The 16,458-nt window shown below is 41.2% G+C and overlaps 1 protein-coding gene across 41 annotated transcripts in view; it reads right to left on the reverse strand.

Annotated features, from left to right (window-relative positions):
• The window catches only part of R3HDM2 (R3H domain containing 2), a 157,168-nt gene that overhangs the window by 29,408 nt on the left and 111,302 nt on the right, over nt 1-16,458 (reverse strand). For 20 of the 41 annotated variants that reach the window (XM_059080145.2, XM_059080151.2, XM_059080140.2 and 17 more), the window contains 9 exons: nt 15,182-15,381; nt 10,675-10,716; nt 8,330-8,416; nt 7,723-7,849; nt 6,407-6,485; nt 5,694-5,753; nt 4,993-5,133; nt 4,452-4,560; nt 1,583-1,678 (listed from right to left, as the gene is read on the reverse strand). In XM_059080145.2, the coding sequence (XP_058936128.1) occupies nt 1,583-1,678; nt 4,452-4,560; nt 4,993-5,133; nt 5,694-5,753; nt 6,407-6,485; nt 7,723-7,849; nt 8,330-8,416; nt 10,675-10,716; nt 15,182-15,346 (906 nt within the window). In that variant the 5' untranslated portion in view covers nt 15,347-15,381. Of the gene's footprint in view, nt 1-1,582; nt 1,679-4,451; nt 4,561-4,992; nt 5,134-5,693; nt 5,754-6,406; nt 6,486-7,722; nt 7,850-8,329; nt 8,417-10,674; nt 10,717-15,181; nt 15,382-16,458 lie in introns of those variants that run through there. The other 21 variants (XM_059080150.2, XM_059080147.2, XM_067009610.1 and 18 more) reach the window with 3 other exon arrangements.

A 16,458-nucleotide genomic window follows, 5' to 3' on the forward strand; every position in this document is an offset into this window, starting at 1 on the left:
GAGCAGAGAAAACTATTAAGAGGTGGTTTACTTTAGGGGTTAAGAGCGTGGACTCTGGAGCCAGACTGCCTGAATTCAAATACCAGCTCTTTCACTAACTAGTGGTGTGATCTTAGGTTACTTAACCTCTCCATGCCTCAGTCCCTCATTTATAAAATGAGGAAAATAATGTAACCTATCTCACAAGCCTAGTGTGAGGATTAAATAAATTAATGTGCACAAAGTGCTAAGAACAGGGTCTGAAAAATAATAAGCACTACATAAGTGTTTGCTATTAACATCCACCATTCTGCCCTGTCCACAGTTTAGGGTCATCACCAGCCGTAGTCAGGTACAAATGACCTCTCTCCTCTCATTCCACTCAACTGATTTGCAGATAAAGTTAGAAAACCGTCTTTGGACTATAGTTGGATAATTTGGAGGATGGATTTTTCTGACTCAGAATGGAAGACTACATAACATAAGATAAGAAGATTCCTTCTCCTTGGACTTTGGGCCAGAAGGTTTGTTGTGTATCTGTCCACAGTGAGGCTCCTTGGAACACTTGGGTCTCCTGAGACAATGGAACAAGTTCACAGTGGAGTTGTTTCCTAGAAGTTAGAAACAATATTTTTCTGAACTAGGTGATGATGAGAAGATATATATATTTTTGTCTTGATGAGGGAGGGGACAGTGGGGAAATGGGAGGAGAGTAGTGTCTATCTAAGTATATTGATTAGAACTGGCCATCTTTTGATGACAAAGGGAGGCTGGCTCTTCTTCCTGTTTGCTACTTTGACTCTAAGATGGTGCTGCTATCTGGATCATACATTTTCTGGAGATTTGTTTCTCTCTTGACCTTCCTGAGCTTCTCCTATACTTCTGTTCAGTCTGGTAGGCAAAGGCCACCAGATACAGGGGTACCAAGTATATCTGATATGGCCCACAATTCTTAAGAATAAAGTTGCCTATAATAATCCATGTTGCCTTTTGGCTCACAGAGCAGTCCTACTCTAAGAAACAAGGTAAGAAATATAGGAAGGAAGAGACTTCCTATTCAGGTTGAGACTGTAGGGAACAGTGAGTGGTACCCTCTGTGCATGTGGAATGTGGAGCTCAGAGAATGGATGCCACATCTGTGCTCTGATAATCACCAACATAGCCTAAAAATGAACCTGGCCAAACAAGATGAATGTATAGGCTGTGTGGACACTAAGTCTTCCACTTAGAAGCAAAGATGCCTAAAATGGACAGTGGAAGTGAAAGACGGTAAGCAGGAGGGTTTGATGGGCAAGATTCAGGGCCCTTCCATAAGCCCTGCCGAAACCATTTCGATTGTCAGTCTAATCATATCTACCAAATTCAGCCACTCCATTTGTTCTCTTTATATGCCATATGCATTAAAAATAATAAGAATAAAAATCTGCAGCTTCCTAATAAGCCACATTTAATTTTAGAGATCAAATATGGGACTGGCTGATGTTGGTTAAAAACAAAATCAGAAAAAAACAACAAAGCATTTATGGAGGTTTCATTCCATTCACAGTTCCAAAGATTAAGAGCTAAAAGCTAGGGGCTGACAACTCTCAGAAGCTACACTTACCTCTCGGGCAAATATTCTCTCTCGGACCCTTTGATATTCCTCCTCTCTCTCTTCTATTGACTTGCTCCTCCTTCCATCCTGCAATGGAACTCTGATCTAGATCGATGAGCAGAATTAAGCTAGTTAAGTTCTCCTCGTACTGCAAGCTCACTGCACACCAGCAAGGAAGAGAAACCGGGAGAGTTTATAGTTGCCATCAAAAAAATGGAAAAAAAAAAAAAAAGAAATAAAATTTCCAGTGTTGGACAGGTTTCACTGGGTACATCTGACCATGCAGTTTGGGAGATCAGGTTTTCTGGATGGATGGGGCCTCTCCATCTCCCCACCCCCCCAACCAACCAGAGTATCAAGAACAATAACTTTTTATAAGGATTGGGTTGCTTCCTTGTGTAATCAGGTACTCTCCAATCAGTAAGGATGAAGAGAATAGCCCAGGGAATAAACAACATTGCTTTGGAGGGAAAGCAAGGGACAGGAGGAAGCTAGAGAGGGAGAAGAAACAGGTATTTAGCAGAGCTAAATTTAGAAGAGTTTTTACAGAACTAGCACCTGACATTATCCCTTTTTTAGTCACTAACGCCATGGCCTGTAGACCCAAGTCACACACAGCTTAGCAAAGAGGGCCTTGGAAGTGAAATCCCAAGGGCGAAGCTAAACTCAGAGCTTAAGCATTTTTCCTCATCTTAACTATAGCTACTGGAGGGAGGGAAAGAGAGAGAGCTTACAGAAATAGAGAAGAAAGAGAACAGAGCAACACAAAGAAGAAAGAGAAAGGAAAGGAGAATAGAACAGAAAGAAGGATGGACAGAGAAAGGACCAGACAAATGAGATATGGTAGAGAAAGGGGAGAGGTAGAAACGATAGAAAGGGATAAGAAGTAAATGGAGGACAGAGAACCTTACATTCTCTGAAAAATGTAGTGAGGTGACTAGAGGGGATGGCTGGCCAGACCACCACTTCTGGCTAGCCTACGACCCAACTCTCCACCACTGTCTTTTCCTCTCTTAGCCTGTGAGTTGTGAGCACTGTCCTGGGTAGGATGTTATAGAGTGTCCTTTTCCATACTGCTCTTTAAGGCAAGGTGCTCTGAGGGAGATAAGTAATCAAACGCATGTCATCAGGTTATAAAAGATTCTGACCTTCCATCCAGAGGCTTTGAAAGTTTCAGATGAAGCAACCAAGGAGATTGCTTCTCTGGGCTGATCTTCCTGATCTTCACCACTCTCCAGAGGTAAGCATAACTTCAGCAGTATCAACTTTTGACTAGATGTAGTTCTCACTAGCCTAAATGACCTAAATTCTGCTAAATGTCCTTTTACAAATCCCATTCCAAGAAGACACAGGACCTCGAGGTGCTATATTGTCCTTAGCCCTTAACACTGGTAAACCAATGGCAGAATAGAAAGAGCACTGGGCTTTGAGGTCAGGCAGAATCTCAGCTCTGCTACCTCTGAGTAATGTCACTTAAGGCAAGTAACTTAACCTCTCCTAGCTCGGTTTTCTTATATTTAAAGTGGGGCTAATAACCGCCATCTGGATTGGGTTGTGTGGAGGATTAAAAGAGATACTGCATACAATGTGTTTAGAACAGAGGCTAGTTCAGGGAAAACACTCAATAAAACAGCAGTTACTGTGTTTATTATTAATGTTACCCACAGACAGTGCATAGAGCCTACCCTATTATGGATCAAGCCTGAAGCTGAGAGATGAAAAGTTCACAATAGGGAGAGATTCCATTCCACCCCAATATGCCTCTAGGCCTGAATAATTCCTGATCCACAGAAAAGGGGTTTTGGGAAAATGGAGAGAAGGGCATCAGGATGGAAAGGCTCTTTCTTGTTTTTTAAATTTTATTTGTCTTTTTGTATGTTTCATTGTTTTCAGTCTGACCCAGCATGTTTGTCCACGATTGATAATGGCACTTTTCTCAAAAGGACTCCCTCAAATACTCAAGTAGCAAGCAGGAAAAGTCCTGGTCTCAAAAATCATACAATATCCAAAGAAAACTAATTTTGACTCTAGAGGTAAGATATTATTATAGTTATCATTAATTAGCAAGACTAATTATTGGCTTTACCCAACCATATTCTTTAAACCTTAATCCTGGTTCTCTACCTAACCTCCTTCAGAGGCTAAGCAGAAGCAGGCTGGATCTTAACCCCATGAAGCTAGGAAAACTAACCCCCAAACATTACTATCTGAAGGATGGGCTAGAAACCAGGGCAAAAGCCAGGCCCATAAATGAAGGGATGGGGCAGACTTTTCACTTCTTATTCCCACAGGAGTGGATCAAAAACCTGCCTGAGGTTCCCAGCATCAAAAGCCAAATTAGCTCACTCACCTTGGTGGAAGAAGTTGGGAAAAGAATAAGGAGTTTGCAGAAAGGGATCAGAAACACCTTTACAAGTGGGTAAATTAGATAACAATTTTGCAAGTTCAAGGCTAGCCCTGAGACAGGAAGAGTGGAAGTGGGATAAAACAGCTTTGGGTGGTTCCCAAAGAAATCCAGAACTATTAAAGAAAAAAAGAAGGGAGCCATCAGCTGAATCAAGCTGAAGCAGGGAGGAACCTTGCTTTGTCCCCAAATGAAGTGGAGTTAGAAGTCGGTGGCAGAACCAGGGAGTTCCAGGCCAAATGAGAAAACCCAGCAAACCTCAGCACCATGTCTCTCTGGGGCTAAGAGGGTGGCATTTAGCTCAACAAGTGCAGTTAGTCCTCAACATTAAGCCAAAGCCAACTCAGTATAGCTCAACACTTTTTTCCATACTAAGATATTTCGAGTTTTCTCCATCCCACAAAAATTCTTCTCCCCTCCCAGTTTCTCTTACTGCAATCTCTCTGTACAGACCCAACCCTTTCCATTCTTCACCTGGTTATCATCTCGGTCCATACTGGCATCATCTCTCTTGAGAATGAATCTCTGCTGAAATTCTGTATTCTTCTCATCCTTTATATGTTCTGAGAATCTCTGTTCAGGGCTGGGATTGGGAGAGAAATGTGGAAGGAAGGGAAGAAAGACTCTTGTCAGGAAACAGACCTCCTAGTATAGTTCTCTTATATTCTACAACTCCCATCCAGGGGATTTCTGAAGTCAGGGATCCAAAAAGTCACATGGAAGTTTTAAAGAAACCCTCTGGGACTGTTCTTTATACATCTATAACTTATCTTCTTCCAAAATTATACCTGTCCTATCACTAAAGGTGAAGAGAGGTCAGGAGCCAGTCTTCACAAAACACTAGTGCCTCTAGCAGCTATTTCCAAGGCTTCACAAAGAGTAGAAATTGATAATATAACCCACCCTCCCTCCACTGTCCCCTCTCCAGAAAGAGAAATCTTGATCCTACACCTTCCTCTTCCACCCCAGAGGCTATCCCAGGAAAGTCTTCCCAATCTGTGGTTTCCTCCCTTACATTCTTGTATTACTGGTTTTGTTGATGATGACAGCTTTTCCAGTTTGGTCAACATTGTGGTCCATCCCAAAATAGGCAGCTACCCGATGTAATAGCATCCGGTGATATGAGGTCATCTGAGGGAACTTCTTGAACTGGTTGCTGCAGGGAAACCCAGGGGGAAAAAGTGAAATAAGGACAAATAACAGCAATAACAGCCAATTGTAATTTTTCTTACAAGTGTTGAAAGTGGGGAATTTCTTAGGAGAAAGAGACATTATTATAAGGAAGATATTTACTTGATGGTAACCAAAAAGGTTCTCTCAACTTTATCTACAGTATTTTGTAGATCCCTCTGACCCACTATCCTCATTAAGACTAGTCCTTATGCAATAAGCCCTAGGTCTCACCCACCTAGATGATAATCTACAAAGAAAAAAGGGAAAAACTTAAGTATAGTGAAATATGGGATAAGGGCTAGCTGCTAAATTTTTTTCAACTCAAGTCTAAGCAATAACTTAAAAACTTCATTTAGTTTCCACACATACACTTTTTGATCCATTCTGATTACTTCTCCCCAAATCCTTTTGGTTCCCAGTGAGTTATTACTTCCAAATTCAGACTTTAAGGGAATGATGAAAGAGGGATATCCTAAAATTTTACCTGAGTTTCTTTCCAGTACCCCTCCCACCTCTAATGTGTATTTCATTCAAGTAACTTACTTGTTGTCATTAATAAAGTCCAGAATCTCCTGTTCTAATTTTAGCAGCATCATTCTGTCCCTGTTTAAAAAAGATTAAAACAAAACAAAACAAAAGGCAGCCCTCCCATAGACATTGAAAGCAAGGATTGAAAACACAGCCTGCTCACTATACAAGCTGAAGGGAGGATAGATCCAAACCCCGAGAGTGGATCAAAAATGCAAAGGCTGCTGAGCCTCACTGCCCCATCTTACGTTACTTTAAAAAAGAAAAACAAGCAAGTCTCCTAATAATGTACTTTATTTTCCTTATCAGAAACCTAATTCTGTTGCCAGTCATATTCCTATAAACACATACTTTAGACTTATAAATCTAATCATTATTCTACACTCCATCTGGTTATTTATAGAATTTTTAAACAAGTATGATTTAGCTTTGGTACAAATCAATTATTTTTTCTTCTGTGCTTTTTAATTGTATTCTCAAGCCTTCATATTTCTTTGTCTGCATTCTTCTTCCAAAGAATTTTTCTCAACTCTTCTGGAAGCAGGAACCTCAATATGAGGGTATTCTGAATCTCCAACAGAATATAAAACTACTCTGGAGAGAAATGGTGTGTCGGGGGCTAGGCATCCTAGATTCTAATAATGGAAAAATTCTGAGAAGCTATTTGGCCTCTTGGGTATTCTGCTGGTCCTGGCCCCTTTCCCCCTTCCATCAAATCATGTTATTACCTTGGGTTCTTTTTCAGTGTATTTACAAGAAATTCATGTAGGTCTATTCCAGTGGAGTCCGTATATTCTTGACTGGAGTCTAGAACACCACAGTGAAATAAATTAAAAATAAATGAAACTGCCTTGCATGATATCTAACCCCAAGCAGAAGCCCACAACCTGATCAGGAGACATGAGAACAGGAAAGGAGAATCAGACTTCAGGATTTTTAGCTTAAAAATCAGAATGACCTTGATTTGCCAGCCCCTCAAAATTCCCCATGACAATGGTATAAGGTGGAATCTGGGTCACAGGGTTACATTCGTAATACATTGAAAAGCTACTTTGCCATCAATAAGTATTTATTGAATGTCCGGACCAAAACAAAGGTTTTTTTTTGTTTTTGTTTTTTTTTTTTTCTTTCCAGTACGCGGGCCTCTCGCTGTTGTGGGCTCTCCCGTTGCAGAGCACAGGCTCTGGACGCACAGGCTCAGCGGCCATGGCTCACAGGCCCAGCCGCTCCGCGGCATGTGGGATCTTCCCGGACCGGGGCACGAACCCGTTTCCCCTGCATCGGCAGGCGGACTCTCAACCAGTGCGCCACCAGGGAAGCCCAAGGTTTTATTCTAGTTAAGGAAAATAAATTCTAGGTAAGGACAGACAGGGCTGAATTTTCCAGAATCTCAGCAGATATGTTCAAATGTTGATTATTTATATTTATAAAATTTTAATCCTAAGATTGCCTTTTTCCTCTTAATTATCATTAAAAAAATTGGGGGGGGGGCATACCGCACGGCTTGTGGGATCCTAGTTCCCCGACCAGAGATCAAACCTGGGTCCCCAGAAGTGAAAGCATCGAGCCCTAACCACTGGACCACCAGGGAATTCTCTTAATTATCATTTTTGTGGACCATGTCTTTTGGCTACCAGCCCAAGAATTTAAATCCAAAGAGGGTTTAATAATTACATGCAAATTTACATTATTAAAAAAAAATCACTCCAAGCATCCCCAAACCAAAATATAAATATTATCTAGAGAATCTGCTACCAGTGATGATCCATCACTATTTATTCCAGAGCAAAAATAAAATCAGAATCGACTACAATGTCCTCCCCTATGGGTAGCCCAATGTTAATGGAATAGCTCTCTGTCAGCCCTTAAGGCAGGGCTGGATAAAGCAGCAAAGAAAGTAACGTAGTTAGGCAGCTCCCCAAACAACGATGAAGTCATCAGGACACTAGGAACTGTTGAGCCGATAAGGCCAGTGGGAAGATGGAAGGAAGTGGCACTGCAGAGCCAGGCCCCAGGACAGATGAGAAAGGGGGAAAGTCTTCACCTCTAGACAGCATCTTCCTTGGGACCTTTTCTTTGTTTTTGTCCTTGTCTTCCTTTTCAGAGACATCCTTTGTGGACTTTTCTTCCTCCTTGTCAGAGGGGCAGCTGATGTGCAACTGAATTATATCCTTGGACAAGGGGAAAGATAAATATAATCAAAGGGGAAAACAACTCTCCTGCAGCTCCTCTGAAATCTCAAAGAAGGCAAATCTTAGGGTGGCAGCATTCTCTTACAAAAGAGAATATTCTGTTAATTTAATTGTTCTAGCTTCTGTTCTACCAAAAGGGTAGAGGCTAAGCTTTTTCTGTCAACAATCACAGCCTACTGTATGGAAAGCTCAAGTTCTGCTTGTTGTTCCTGACATAAGAATTGGAATGGAAATGGTTCTAATCACCAGAGGGAAAGGTGTAGGTCTGCATCATCCTGGGTGGTCCAGGTGTGAAGACCTATACTTCATGATCTCACCCATGCCCTATTTTACTGCAACAGCCTGTTTTGAAGCTCCTCTACCTGATTTCCAGCCTAATGTTGATGCCGTGGCTGCTACACCAGTTTAGCAAACAACTGCCAAACTCAGAAGCTATGCTTACTCTTATAAAGGACCTACCTGGGTTTCTAGTGGTCCGTCAGCAAATGGGGCAGAGGACTCCTCACACACTGCAAGGCTGCGCACCAACTTCAGCTTGGAATTAGACTGAAAAAAATAAATACACATACATATTCCCTTGGTGGACACTGGGAAGGCTTTTGGCTGAAATAAAGCGCATTCTCTTTGGCTCTGTTAGTTGCTTCTTCCATAAACAGGGTTGTTTTTTATTTTTCCTTCAAGTAGGTCCTACTCATTCATTCCTGATTCACTTGAAAGATAATTCTCTTGCTCACAACAGTAGATATATAAAAACAAAACAACTACTTTGGACAGATGATAGGAAAACCACTTTGCTTAGCTCTCCTCTCTCTCTAGCTCAGTGCTCCAATATCACACTCAGAAGTTTACTGAGAATACACAGCAGCAGAGCTTAGTAGAAAGACTGGATTTAAGAACCAGAAGTCCTAGCTTCAACTCCTGTTTAAGCTATGAGATATTGAGCAAATTACTTGACCTCTCTGGGTCTCTTTTTGGTCCTCAATAAAAGCGGGATAAAAATGCTTAACAAGGGCTTCCCTGGTGGCGCAGTGGTTGAGAGTCCACCTGCCGACACAGGGGACGTGGGTTCGTGCCCCGGTCCGGGAAGATCTTACATGCTGCGGAGCGGCTTGGTCCGTGAGCCATGGCCGCTGAGCCTGCGCATCCGGAGCCTGTGCTCCGCAACGGGAGAGGCCACAACAGTGAGAGGCCCACGTACCGCAAAAAAAATAATAATAATTTTAAAAAAATGCTTAACGGGTTGGTGTGAGAATTAGATTATATAAAGCATGTAAACATATGTATCATAAATAGTGCCTAGTATAAAGCAGACGATAAATGCTAAGTGACTCTAAACCTGAGGTGGCAAGGGTATGGAAAGAAGTGTCTAAGAAAAAAGTAGAAAGAAAGAAAACTTTCTAACATTTGGGATTCAATGTAATAACTAAGCCACTTGGTTTACTTATGCTGGCTGGAGAATCCCAAAAAGATCTGAATTCCACTTTATAAATCACTGCTCTCCCAGGTATCTCCAAAGTCAAAAATTATAGTGACTCATTAGAAATCTACCTATAAACATTTATTGAGAGTTCTTACAATAAAATCAAATTTTACAGTAAATACTAAAGCACGAAACATGGTATGTGTGTTCCAGGTAGCACAGTATAGTGAAAAGAATTTGCAAGTCTGAAGAACTGACTTCAAGACTAGTTTTGCCGCTTACTAATAAATGTCCTCTGTCAAACTCACTCAAACTCTATAAGCCCAAGCTTCCTCCTCTGTAAAATGGAAATAATAATGATAATAACTGTCTTACTTATTTCTAAGGTTTGGGGGGAAATGAAATAGCAGAGAACACCCTCTGTTTTTTTTTCTTTTTGGCCGTGCCCCGCAGCGTGCGGGATCCTAGTTCTCTGACCAGGAATCGAACCTGCACCCCCTGCGTTGGAAGCGTGGAGTCTTAACCACTGGACCGTCAAGGAAATCCCGAACACCCTCTGTTTTAAACTTTACTGTCAAGCCTATCACTGTGGATTAGGCTATGTAAGGCAAGCCACAGAGCCAATTTATCATACATCATAGTCTTCTTCAAACCCAAGCCACATACTGGCTGGGACACTCCCAAATTCTGCCATTATTTTTCAAGGGGAAAGGGGTGGACACCCTTATTACTTCGATGGGCAATTCTTCCCAATGTAAGAAAAGTTTAATATTTTACTGTTCCCTAATTAAAATTAAAAAGCTATCACACACTAACACCTATAGTCCTACCTGATAACACTGCTTAAAATAATCTGTGATGTGCTAATTTTATCATACAATGATTAAAAACAAAATCCTCCTCTTTGCCCCAACCTAAAAAGTGAATCAAAACAAAACAAAGCTTATATTTTTAGGATATCCAAAAATGTTGAATCATTTTACTAATAGTAGAGGATTTATCTTAAAGAAAATTCACATGGCGAAAAACCCCAAAACCACTGGGGGGCAAAATAAGAAAGCCAGAGATGAACAGAGAAACTGGCATTTACAAGCAGAACCAGTAACAGTGTGCTGAGGCTTTGTTTGTGGGAGGCTCTAGCTGGGTATCCTTTCAGGTATCAGAAATAGACTGTGACTGAACTAAAGATAATGGAGAAAAATAAAGCCAGACATTCCAATAGCATGTTTGTGCATGTGTGTATGCATGTTCACAATCAGGGTACAAGGGACAGGCAAACTTTGCCTATATATAATCCAAACAAACTAGTTATTAGTGATAAGTCCATCTGTGCAATGTACTACTACTAACACTAGAAAAGAAGCTATAGAGGAAGGGCTCTCACCTTGGCTCTTTTCCTGGCATGACCGTGGTTGGATGTCCGCCTCTGTTAGAAGGGGATCAGAAAATATTAAAGGTGGGGGAAATAAACACTTAAGTTAAAAGCAATACAAGTTTACAGAGAAAAAATACTAACTTTAAAACCATGATAATAGCCAAACTATGATGAGACCCATTTGTTGTGGTTGTCCCCTATGCTACAACTCTAGCAACTGTGACATGGAAGGGAACACAGGCCACCTACTGACAAATCACCATTCACCATGAAGATAAAGAATAGAAAGATATTGACTAGTTGGCCTATTTCACAGATTGATAAAAATTACATTTGGATAAACCAGGGAATCCTCTCCTGATTAGGATGCTTTTGGAAATGTCACTACCGTAGCACAACAGAGTGTTTTTTTCCCAAGCTTGCTAACAGGAGCCTATTTAGCCCATGGTGGGTGTGAAATATGGCTCCTAACCATCACTTAAAATAACACCTTTATAGGACAACACATTGAGAGTTCTAACTTAAGATATTCAAAAGACCTGTCCCTATGGCTGCAAGAAATGGAATGAAGGCTCTTCTGGCCAATTGCCTACCTCCCTGAATATGAGAATTCTCCCAGTTCTAAGCTCCTGGTGGAGGCTCTTATAGCCTGTCTGGGTCATGGATATAAGATGGGACAGGATAAAAAGAAGGGAGCATGGAAGATGTGCATAAGACCTCCAGAGCAAAGGGGAAGTAAGGAGAGCAAGTAAAGAACAGGATAGAAGCTGAGGAAGACGAAGAATGAGGGCCTGAGGTGGGATGAGGGAAAGAATGACTAATTAATTGATAAGGTTTCAAATAGCTGAGAAGTCAAAATGAGGACTTTCGGGAAGAGGCTGGGTGACACTTAGAGCTATGTGTGACACTTAGGGCTTGTCAGATGTTTGGAATGGAATTCACTGCCACTGGGGTGTGGAAAAAACTGAGGCTGGTGGGGTGGAGGAGGGGACACAGATGGAGGCAGAGTACCAGCATGGTCCTGGGTAGGTGAGGATTTCTTTCCTTTGTCCTCTTCACTAGTTACCAAACAACACTGCTACAATGCAAAATGGAGAACCCGAAAGGTGAATGGAAAAAGTGAGAAATGATGGTGAATCTGGTCAGTGGCAAGATCTGTTATAATAAGGGAAGAATCAGAGTCCAGGAATATGAAGCAGTATTTGTCACTATTTTTTTCAAATAAGTTATAACATACACACGACACAAACTTTCAAGAGTTATAATGAAGGTATACAGAATAGTAAGTCTCCTTTCACATCTGTCCCCCAGCTACCTGGATCCCTCCTAAAGTATCAACTAGTACTGAATTTCTTGTAATCTTTTACAAGAGATCTTTTATGCATCTGTAAGATTATTGTACATGTGTACACACACTTTTTTAAAAACCAAATAGACGGATACTGTACACACTGCCCTAAACCTTACTTTTAAACTTTTTTTCAAGGATACCTCCGTAGAAGAGATACTGTTTTTCTTAATGGCTACATGGTATTCCATTGTGTGGCCATACCATAACTTATTTTACCAGTCCCTTAAACTGCACCATTTAGGATGTTTCTGATCTTTGTTAGTATAAACAATGCTTCAATGACCATATCATTGAGTGTATCTACAAATATGGTATAGTCCATTTAAAAATTTTATAAAGTATTGCTAAATTGCCCTTCAAAGAAGTTATATCAATTTATAACACTACAAACAATGTATAAATCTGCTTATTTCTCAGAATGCATGATTTTCATTAAATAGTCAAACACATACTGAAAGCCTAATATGTATCAGGCAACGTGCTAACTACTGGAGGACACAGAGATAAAAGACACAAACCTTGTCAAAAAGGAACTCATAATCCTGTTGGAGAAGACAGACAAATAGACAATTACAATACTGGAATTAAGTGCATTACAGAGGTACTCATGGAGTGCCAGAGGAGCACAAGTGTCTAACTCAAACCTAGGAATTCACAAATTCACATGTTCACAAATATTGAGTGCCTGCAAGGAACTGTGTTGGGCCTTGGAGATAAAAATGATGAGCCTAAACTGACCTGGAGGAAGCCAGGGAAAGAATACCAAGGAGAGCATTCTAGGCAGAGAAAACATGTGTAAAAGCATGCTTCCTCCAAACTTTTCAGGGGCCAGCGAATCAGTTAATGCTGGAGCACAGGATTCCAGAGGTGGATGGATGGCAGGCAAGGGACTAGGTCACAATATGCCATGCTGACAAATCTGGGACTTAGCCTAGGGCAAGGAGACACACAGAAACTCTGGAGAGAATTAACACAATCAGATGTTTATTTCATAGCCATCTTTCTAAAGCAGTATGGTAGCTGAATCAGAGGAGATTACAAGTATAAAGGCAGAAAGCCCGGCTAGGTTATTTAAAGGACCCACCTAAGTTCAGTATGTGTTGTCAGGACTTGCCCATTCTAAACTGAATCTCAGAACCTGCCCTTTATAGCACTGTTTCCATGCCAAAGATCTTCTGAGTTCCAATTGCTGATTCCAAGAGTATGTCTCACACAGTACAAGTAATGAAAGTCCCCTTTCCTCAAACTTTCCAGCTCCAGTTCGTAATAGGCACTCTCTTGACAGCTTCAGTAAGATTCTTGTGGAGACTTACCAGGTGTGAGTTGGGGGGAAGGTAAGAGAAAGAGGAGAATTTTTAGTGCTATTGACGGGGAACACTGGTAGAGGGGAGAGGGCTTCTGAAGGGTGGCCAAGACTTTGTAAAAGGAGCAGGAGCTCCAGCAGATGGCAGCAGCAACTCCACCTGGTCTAGCAGCAACAAAAGGAGTCTGAGAGGAGGCAGGTTCCCCACCCAGCCTCCCACACAATCTATCTGTATATCCAGGTGAAGACATTCTTAAACCAAGTGAGTACCCATAAGGCATATAAAACCTATAGTCACCCTTTCTTTTCTGCCTGTCTTCAAGAAGAACACACAACAGGAGTTCAGAACACCACTTAAAACTGTCTCCTGAGAATAGAGTAACTTGGACCAAAAAGTTCATTTAATTATTATCTTCCATGTAACACGACAGCACATAATTAAACATTCAACACTTATTTGTCCTGAGGATTTAAAATTCATTACTGGGATCAGTGGAAGCTAGAAGTATAGCTGGAACAGTGGCGGACTGTCTCCATAAACTCTGGAAGGATGGGCTGGGAATGACAATTCACATGCAAAAGATAATGGAAAGAAAAGCAGCCATGACAAAAATCTGGCAAACTGTAAGAGGAAAAATAGTAGAAAAGCAGGCAGCTAGAGAACAAAATACTTCAGAGAGTTATCTGATTTTAATTCATCCCTTACGTTGTTGCTGTCTTAATCTTTACGTAAGAAAAGACCTAGGTGAACTGGGTTGTCAAGAGAAATCATGCTTCAAGTTTCTAGAGCCTCCAAAATGTTATTACTACTGCTCTTTAAACTAACTTACTACAATTAAGTCTATCTCCTAAGCATATAATAAAGACCAGTCTCACTCCTGGACAAGAAGGAAAGGATTTATACAATTTGGGCTTGGGTAACAGAGGAAACGAGTAGTGACCACAGGGAAGAGAACTGGAACAGGTAAGCTAGAGGAGGCCCAGAGTCTGGCTGGGTACCAAAGAGGAGCCCTGGAAAAAGCTCGGCTGGCCATCTACTGCCATCATATCTGCACTGTAGTATGAATTCGGATGGAAAACAATAGGCAACCAAAGAATAAAATTCCTCTCACTCACATTTACCAAGTGGCAAGTTCAGAGACTATTTCTGACCAGAAAATGCTGACTGCTTTAACACAACCAGGATATGAATTTAACACTGTGTGTAAAGCCAGGCAGCTCTAGTTTTAAGAGTTTATTGTAGGGACTTCCCTGGTGGCGCAGCGGTTAAGAATCCGCCTGCCAATGCAGGGAACAAGGGTTCGAGCCCTGGTCCGGGAAGATCCCACAGGCCGTGGGAGCAACTAAGCCCATGTGCCACAACTACTGAAGCCTGCACGCCTAGAGCCCATGCTCCGCAACAAGAGAAGCCACCGCAATGAGAAGTCTGCACACCGCAATGAAGAATAGCCTCTGCTCCCTGCAACTAGAGGAAGCCCATGCGCAGCAATGAAGACCCAACGCAGCCAAAAAAAAATTTGTTTTTAATTAAAAATATGGTTTATTGTATAAGCCATATTATGACTTGTCAAATATGTTTGTATATAGTTTGGTTTTTGATCGTTAAAATATATCAAAATGTAGCAAGAACCAGTGTGATTCAGGTCATAATAGATTAGGGATTTCATTCTGTTTTCTTTAGACTTCGTTGTGGGCTCTGACAAAAAGGGAAGGAGACATTTCTTGAGAGCTGAAGTTGGGCTTTTAGGGAGAATCAAACGTTTGTGTAAGTGACTGGCTTCCTATAGATTTCCAAAGCCACCTCTAATGATGTTTCTATTTTGCTATAAAGAGTGCGCATATAATGCACTTCTAATCCTTACCTGTGTCTCCTGACGCAAACTGGTATCTTCACTCTCCTTCTCAATTTCTTCCTTGCTTGGAGTCTTAGATATAAACTTGTTTTTGTTTACAGATTCTTCCACCAGTTTTTTTTCCGATTCTTTCATTATTTCCAGGGTCTCTTGAGTAGTGTTACTGTTAGACATCTTCTTCAATAGAATACAGCAGCCTCTATGGACTCCTAAAGAAACATGAAATGCATTAAACAGGAGCTGTGTATCTAAACTTAACACACCTGCAAGACTTGTATTTCATACAGAAGCCTAAAATAGCCTTCCTGTAACCCAGTATAGGGTCCTTTGATAAATGTTGCCCCTAGATTAATTTCATTTCTTTAAAGAAAAAAAAAAGCTTTACTGAGGTAAAACTGACAGAACCTGCATATACTTAAAATGCACTAGGAATTCCCCGGCAGTCCAGTGGTTAGGACTCCCTTGGAGCTTTCACTGCCAAGGGCCCAGGTTCAACCCCTGGTCAGGGAACTAAGATCCTGCAAGCCATGGTGCGGCCAAAAAAAAAAAAAAGTACAATTTGATGAGTTACGAAACACACATACACCTGTGAAACATCATCCATCACAATCAAGATCGTGAGCACATTCATGACCTCCAAAATTTTCCTCCTGCTCCTTTAAAAGCCCTTCCTCCCCTGTGCCACCACCCCCAGCCAACCACTGTCACTACAGATTAGTCTCCATTTTCTAGATTTTTACATCATACAGTATATGGATTCTTTTACTCAGCATAATTATTTTGAGATTCACCAGGATTCAGTTCTAAAGCAATGTAGTATAAGTCCCCTTGGCACTTTATTTGACCTCCCTTGTTCCCTACAGAAATTTGCTCACATCTTCAGCTTGAGCACTCCACAGAGTTAACTCACTAGACTCTCTCCAGAAAGAAGATATAAAGCTCTATTCAGTACCAGAGAGGATCACTCTCCTTTCCCAAGGAGAACTTCCACAGCTGCCACAAACCACAACACTGTTACCAACTTCAAGTTATCTCCTCCATCAAAAAGCAGCAAAATCAGACAATGTTTACAGCATCTTAAATTCTTTCCTTTATCTTAAGCAAGCTGAAAAGGCAAAAAGAGAGTTTTGTAGTCATCTGTCCTTCAGAAAGACTGGGTCTCTCCCTGGAGGAAGAGAGAATCTTTGCTTTGCTATTCACTATTTGGGTTCAGTCACTTTACTGCCTCCCAAAGATGCAGAGATTTGTAGTGCAGGGGTGGTAGCTCTATCACTTGATATCGCTAC

This window comes from Kogia breviceps, chromosome 12, assembly GCF_026419965.1.
Source record: "Kogia breviceps isolate mKogBre1 chromosome 12, mKogBre1 haplotype 1, whole genome shotgun sequence".
NCBI classification, from domain to species: domain Eukaryota; kingdom Metazoa; phylum Chordata; class Mammalia; order Artiodactyla; family Physeteridae; genus Kogia; species Kogia breviceps.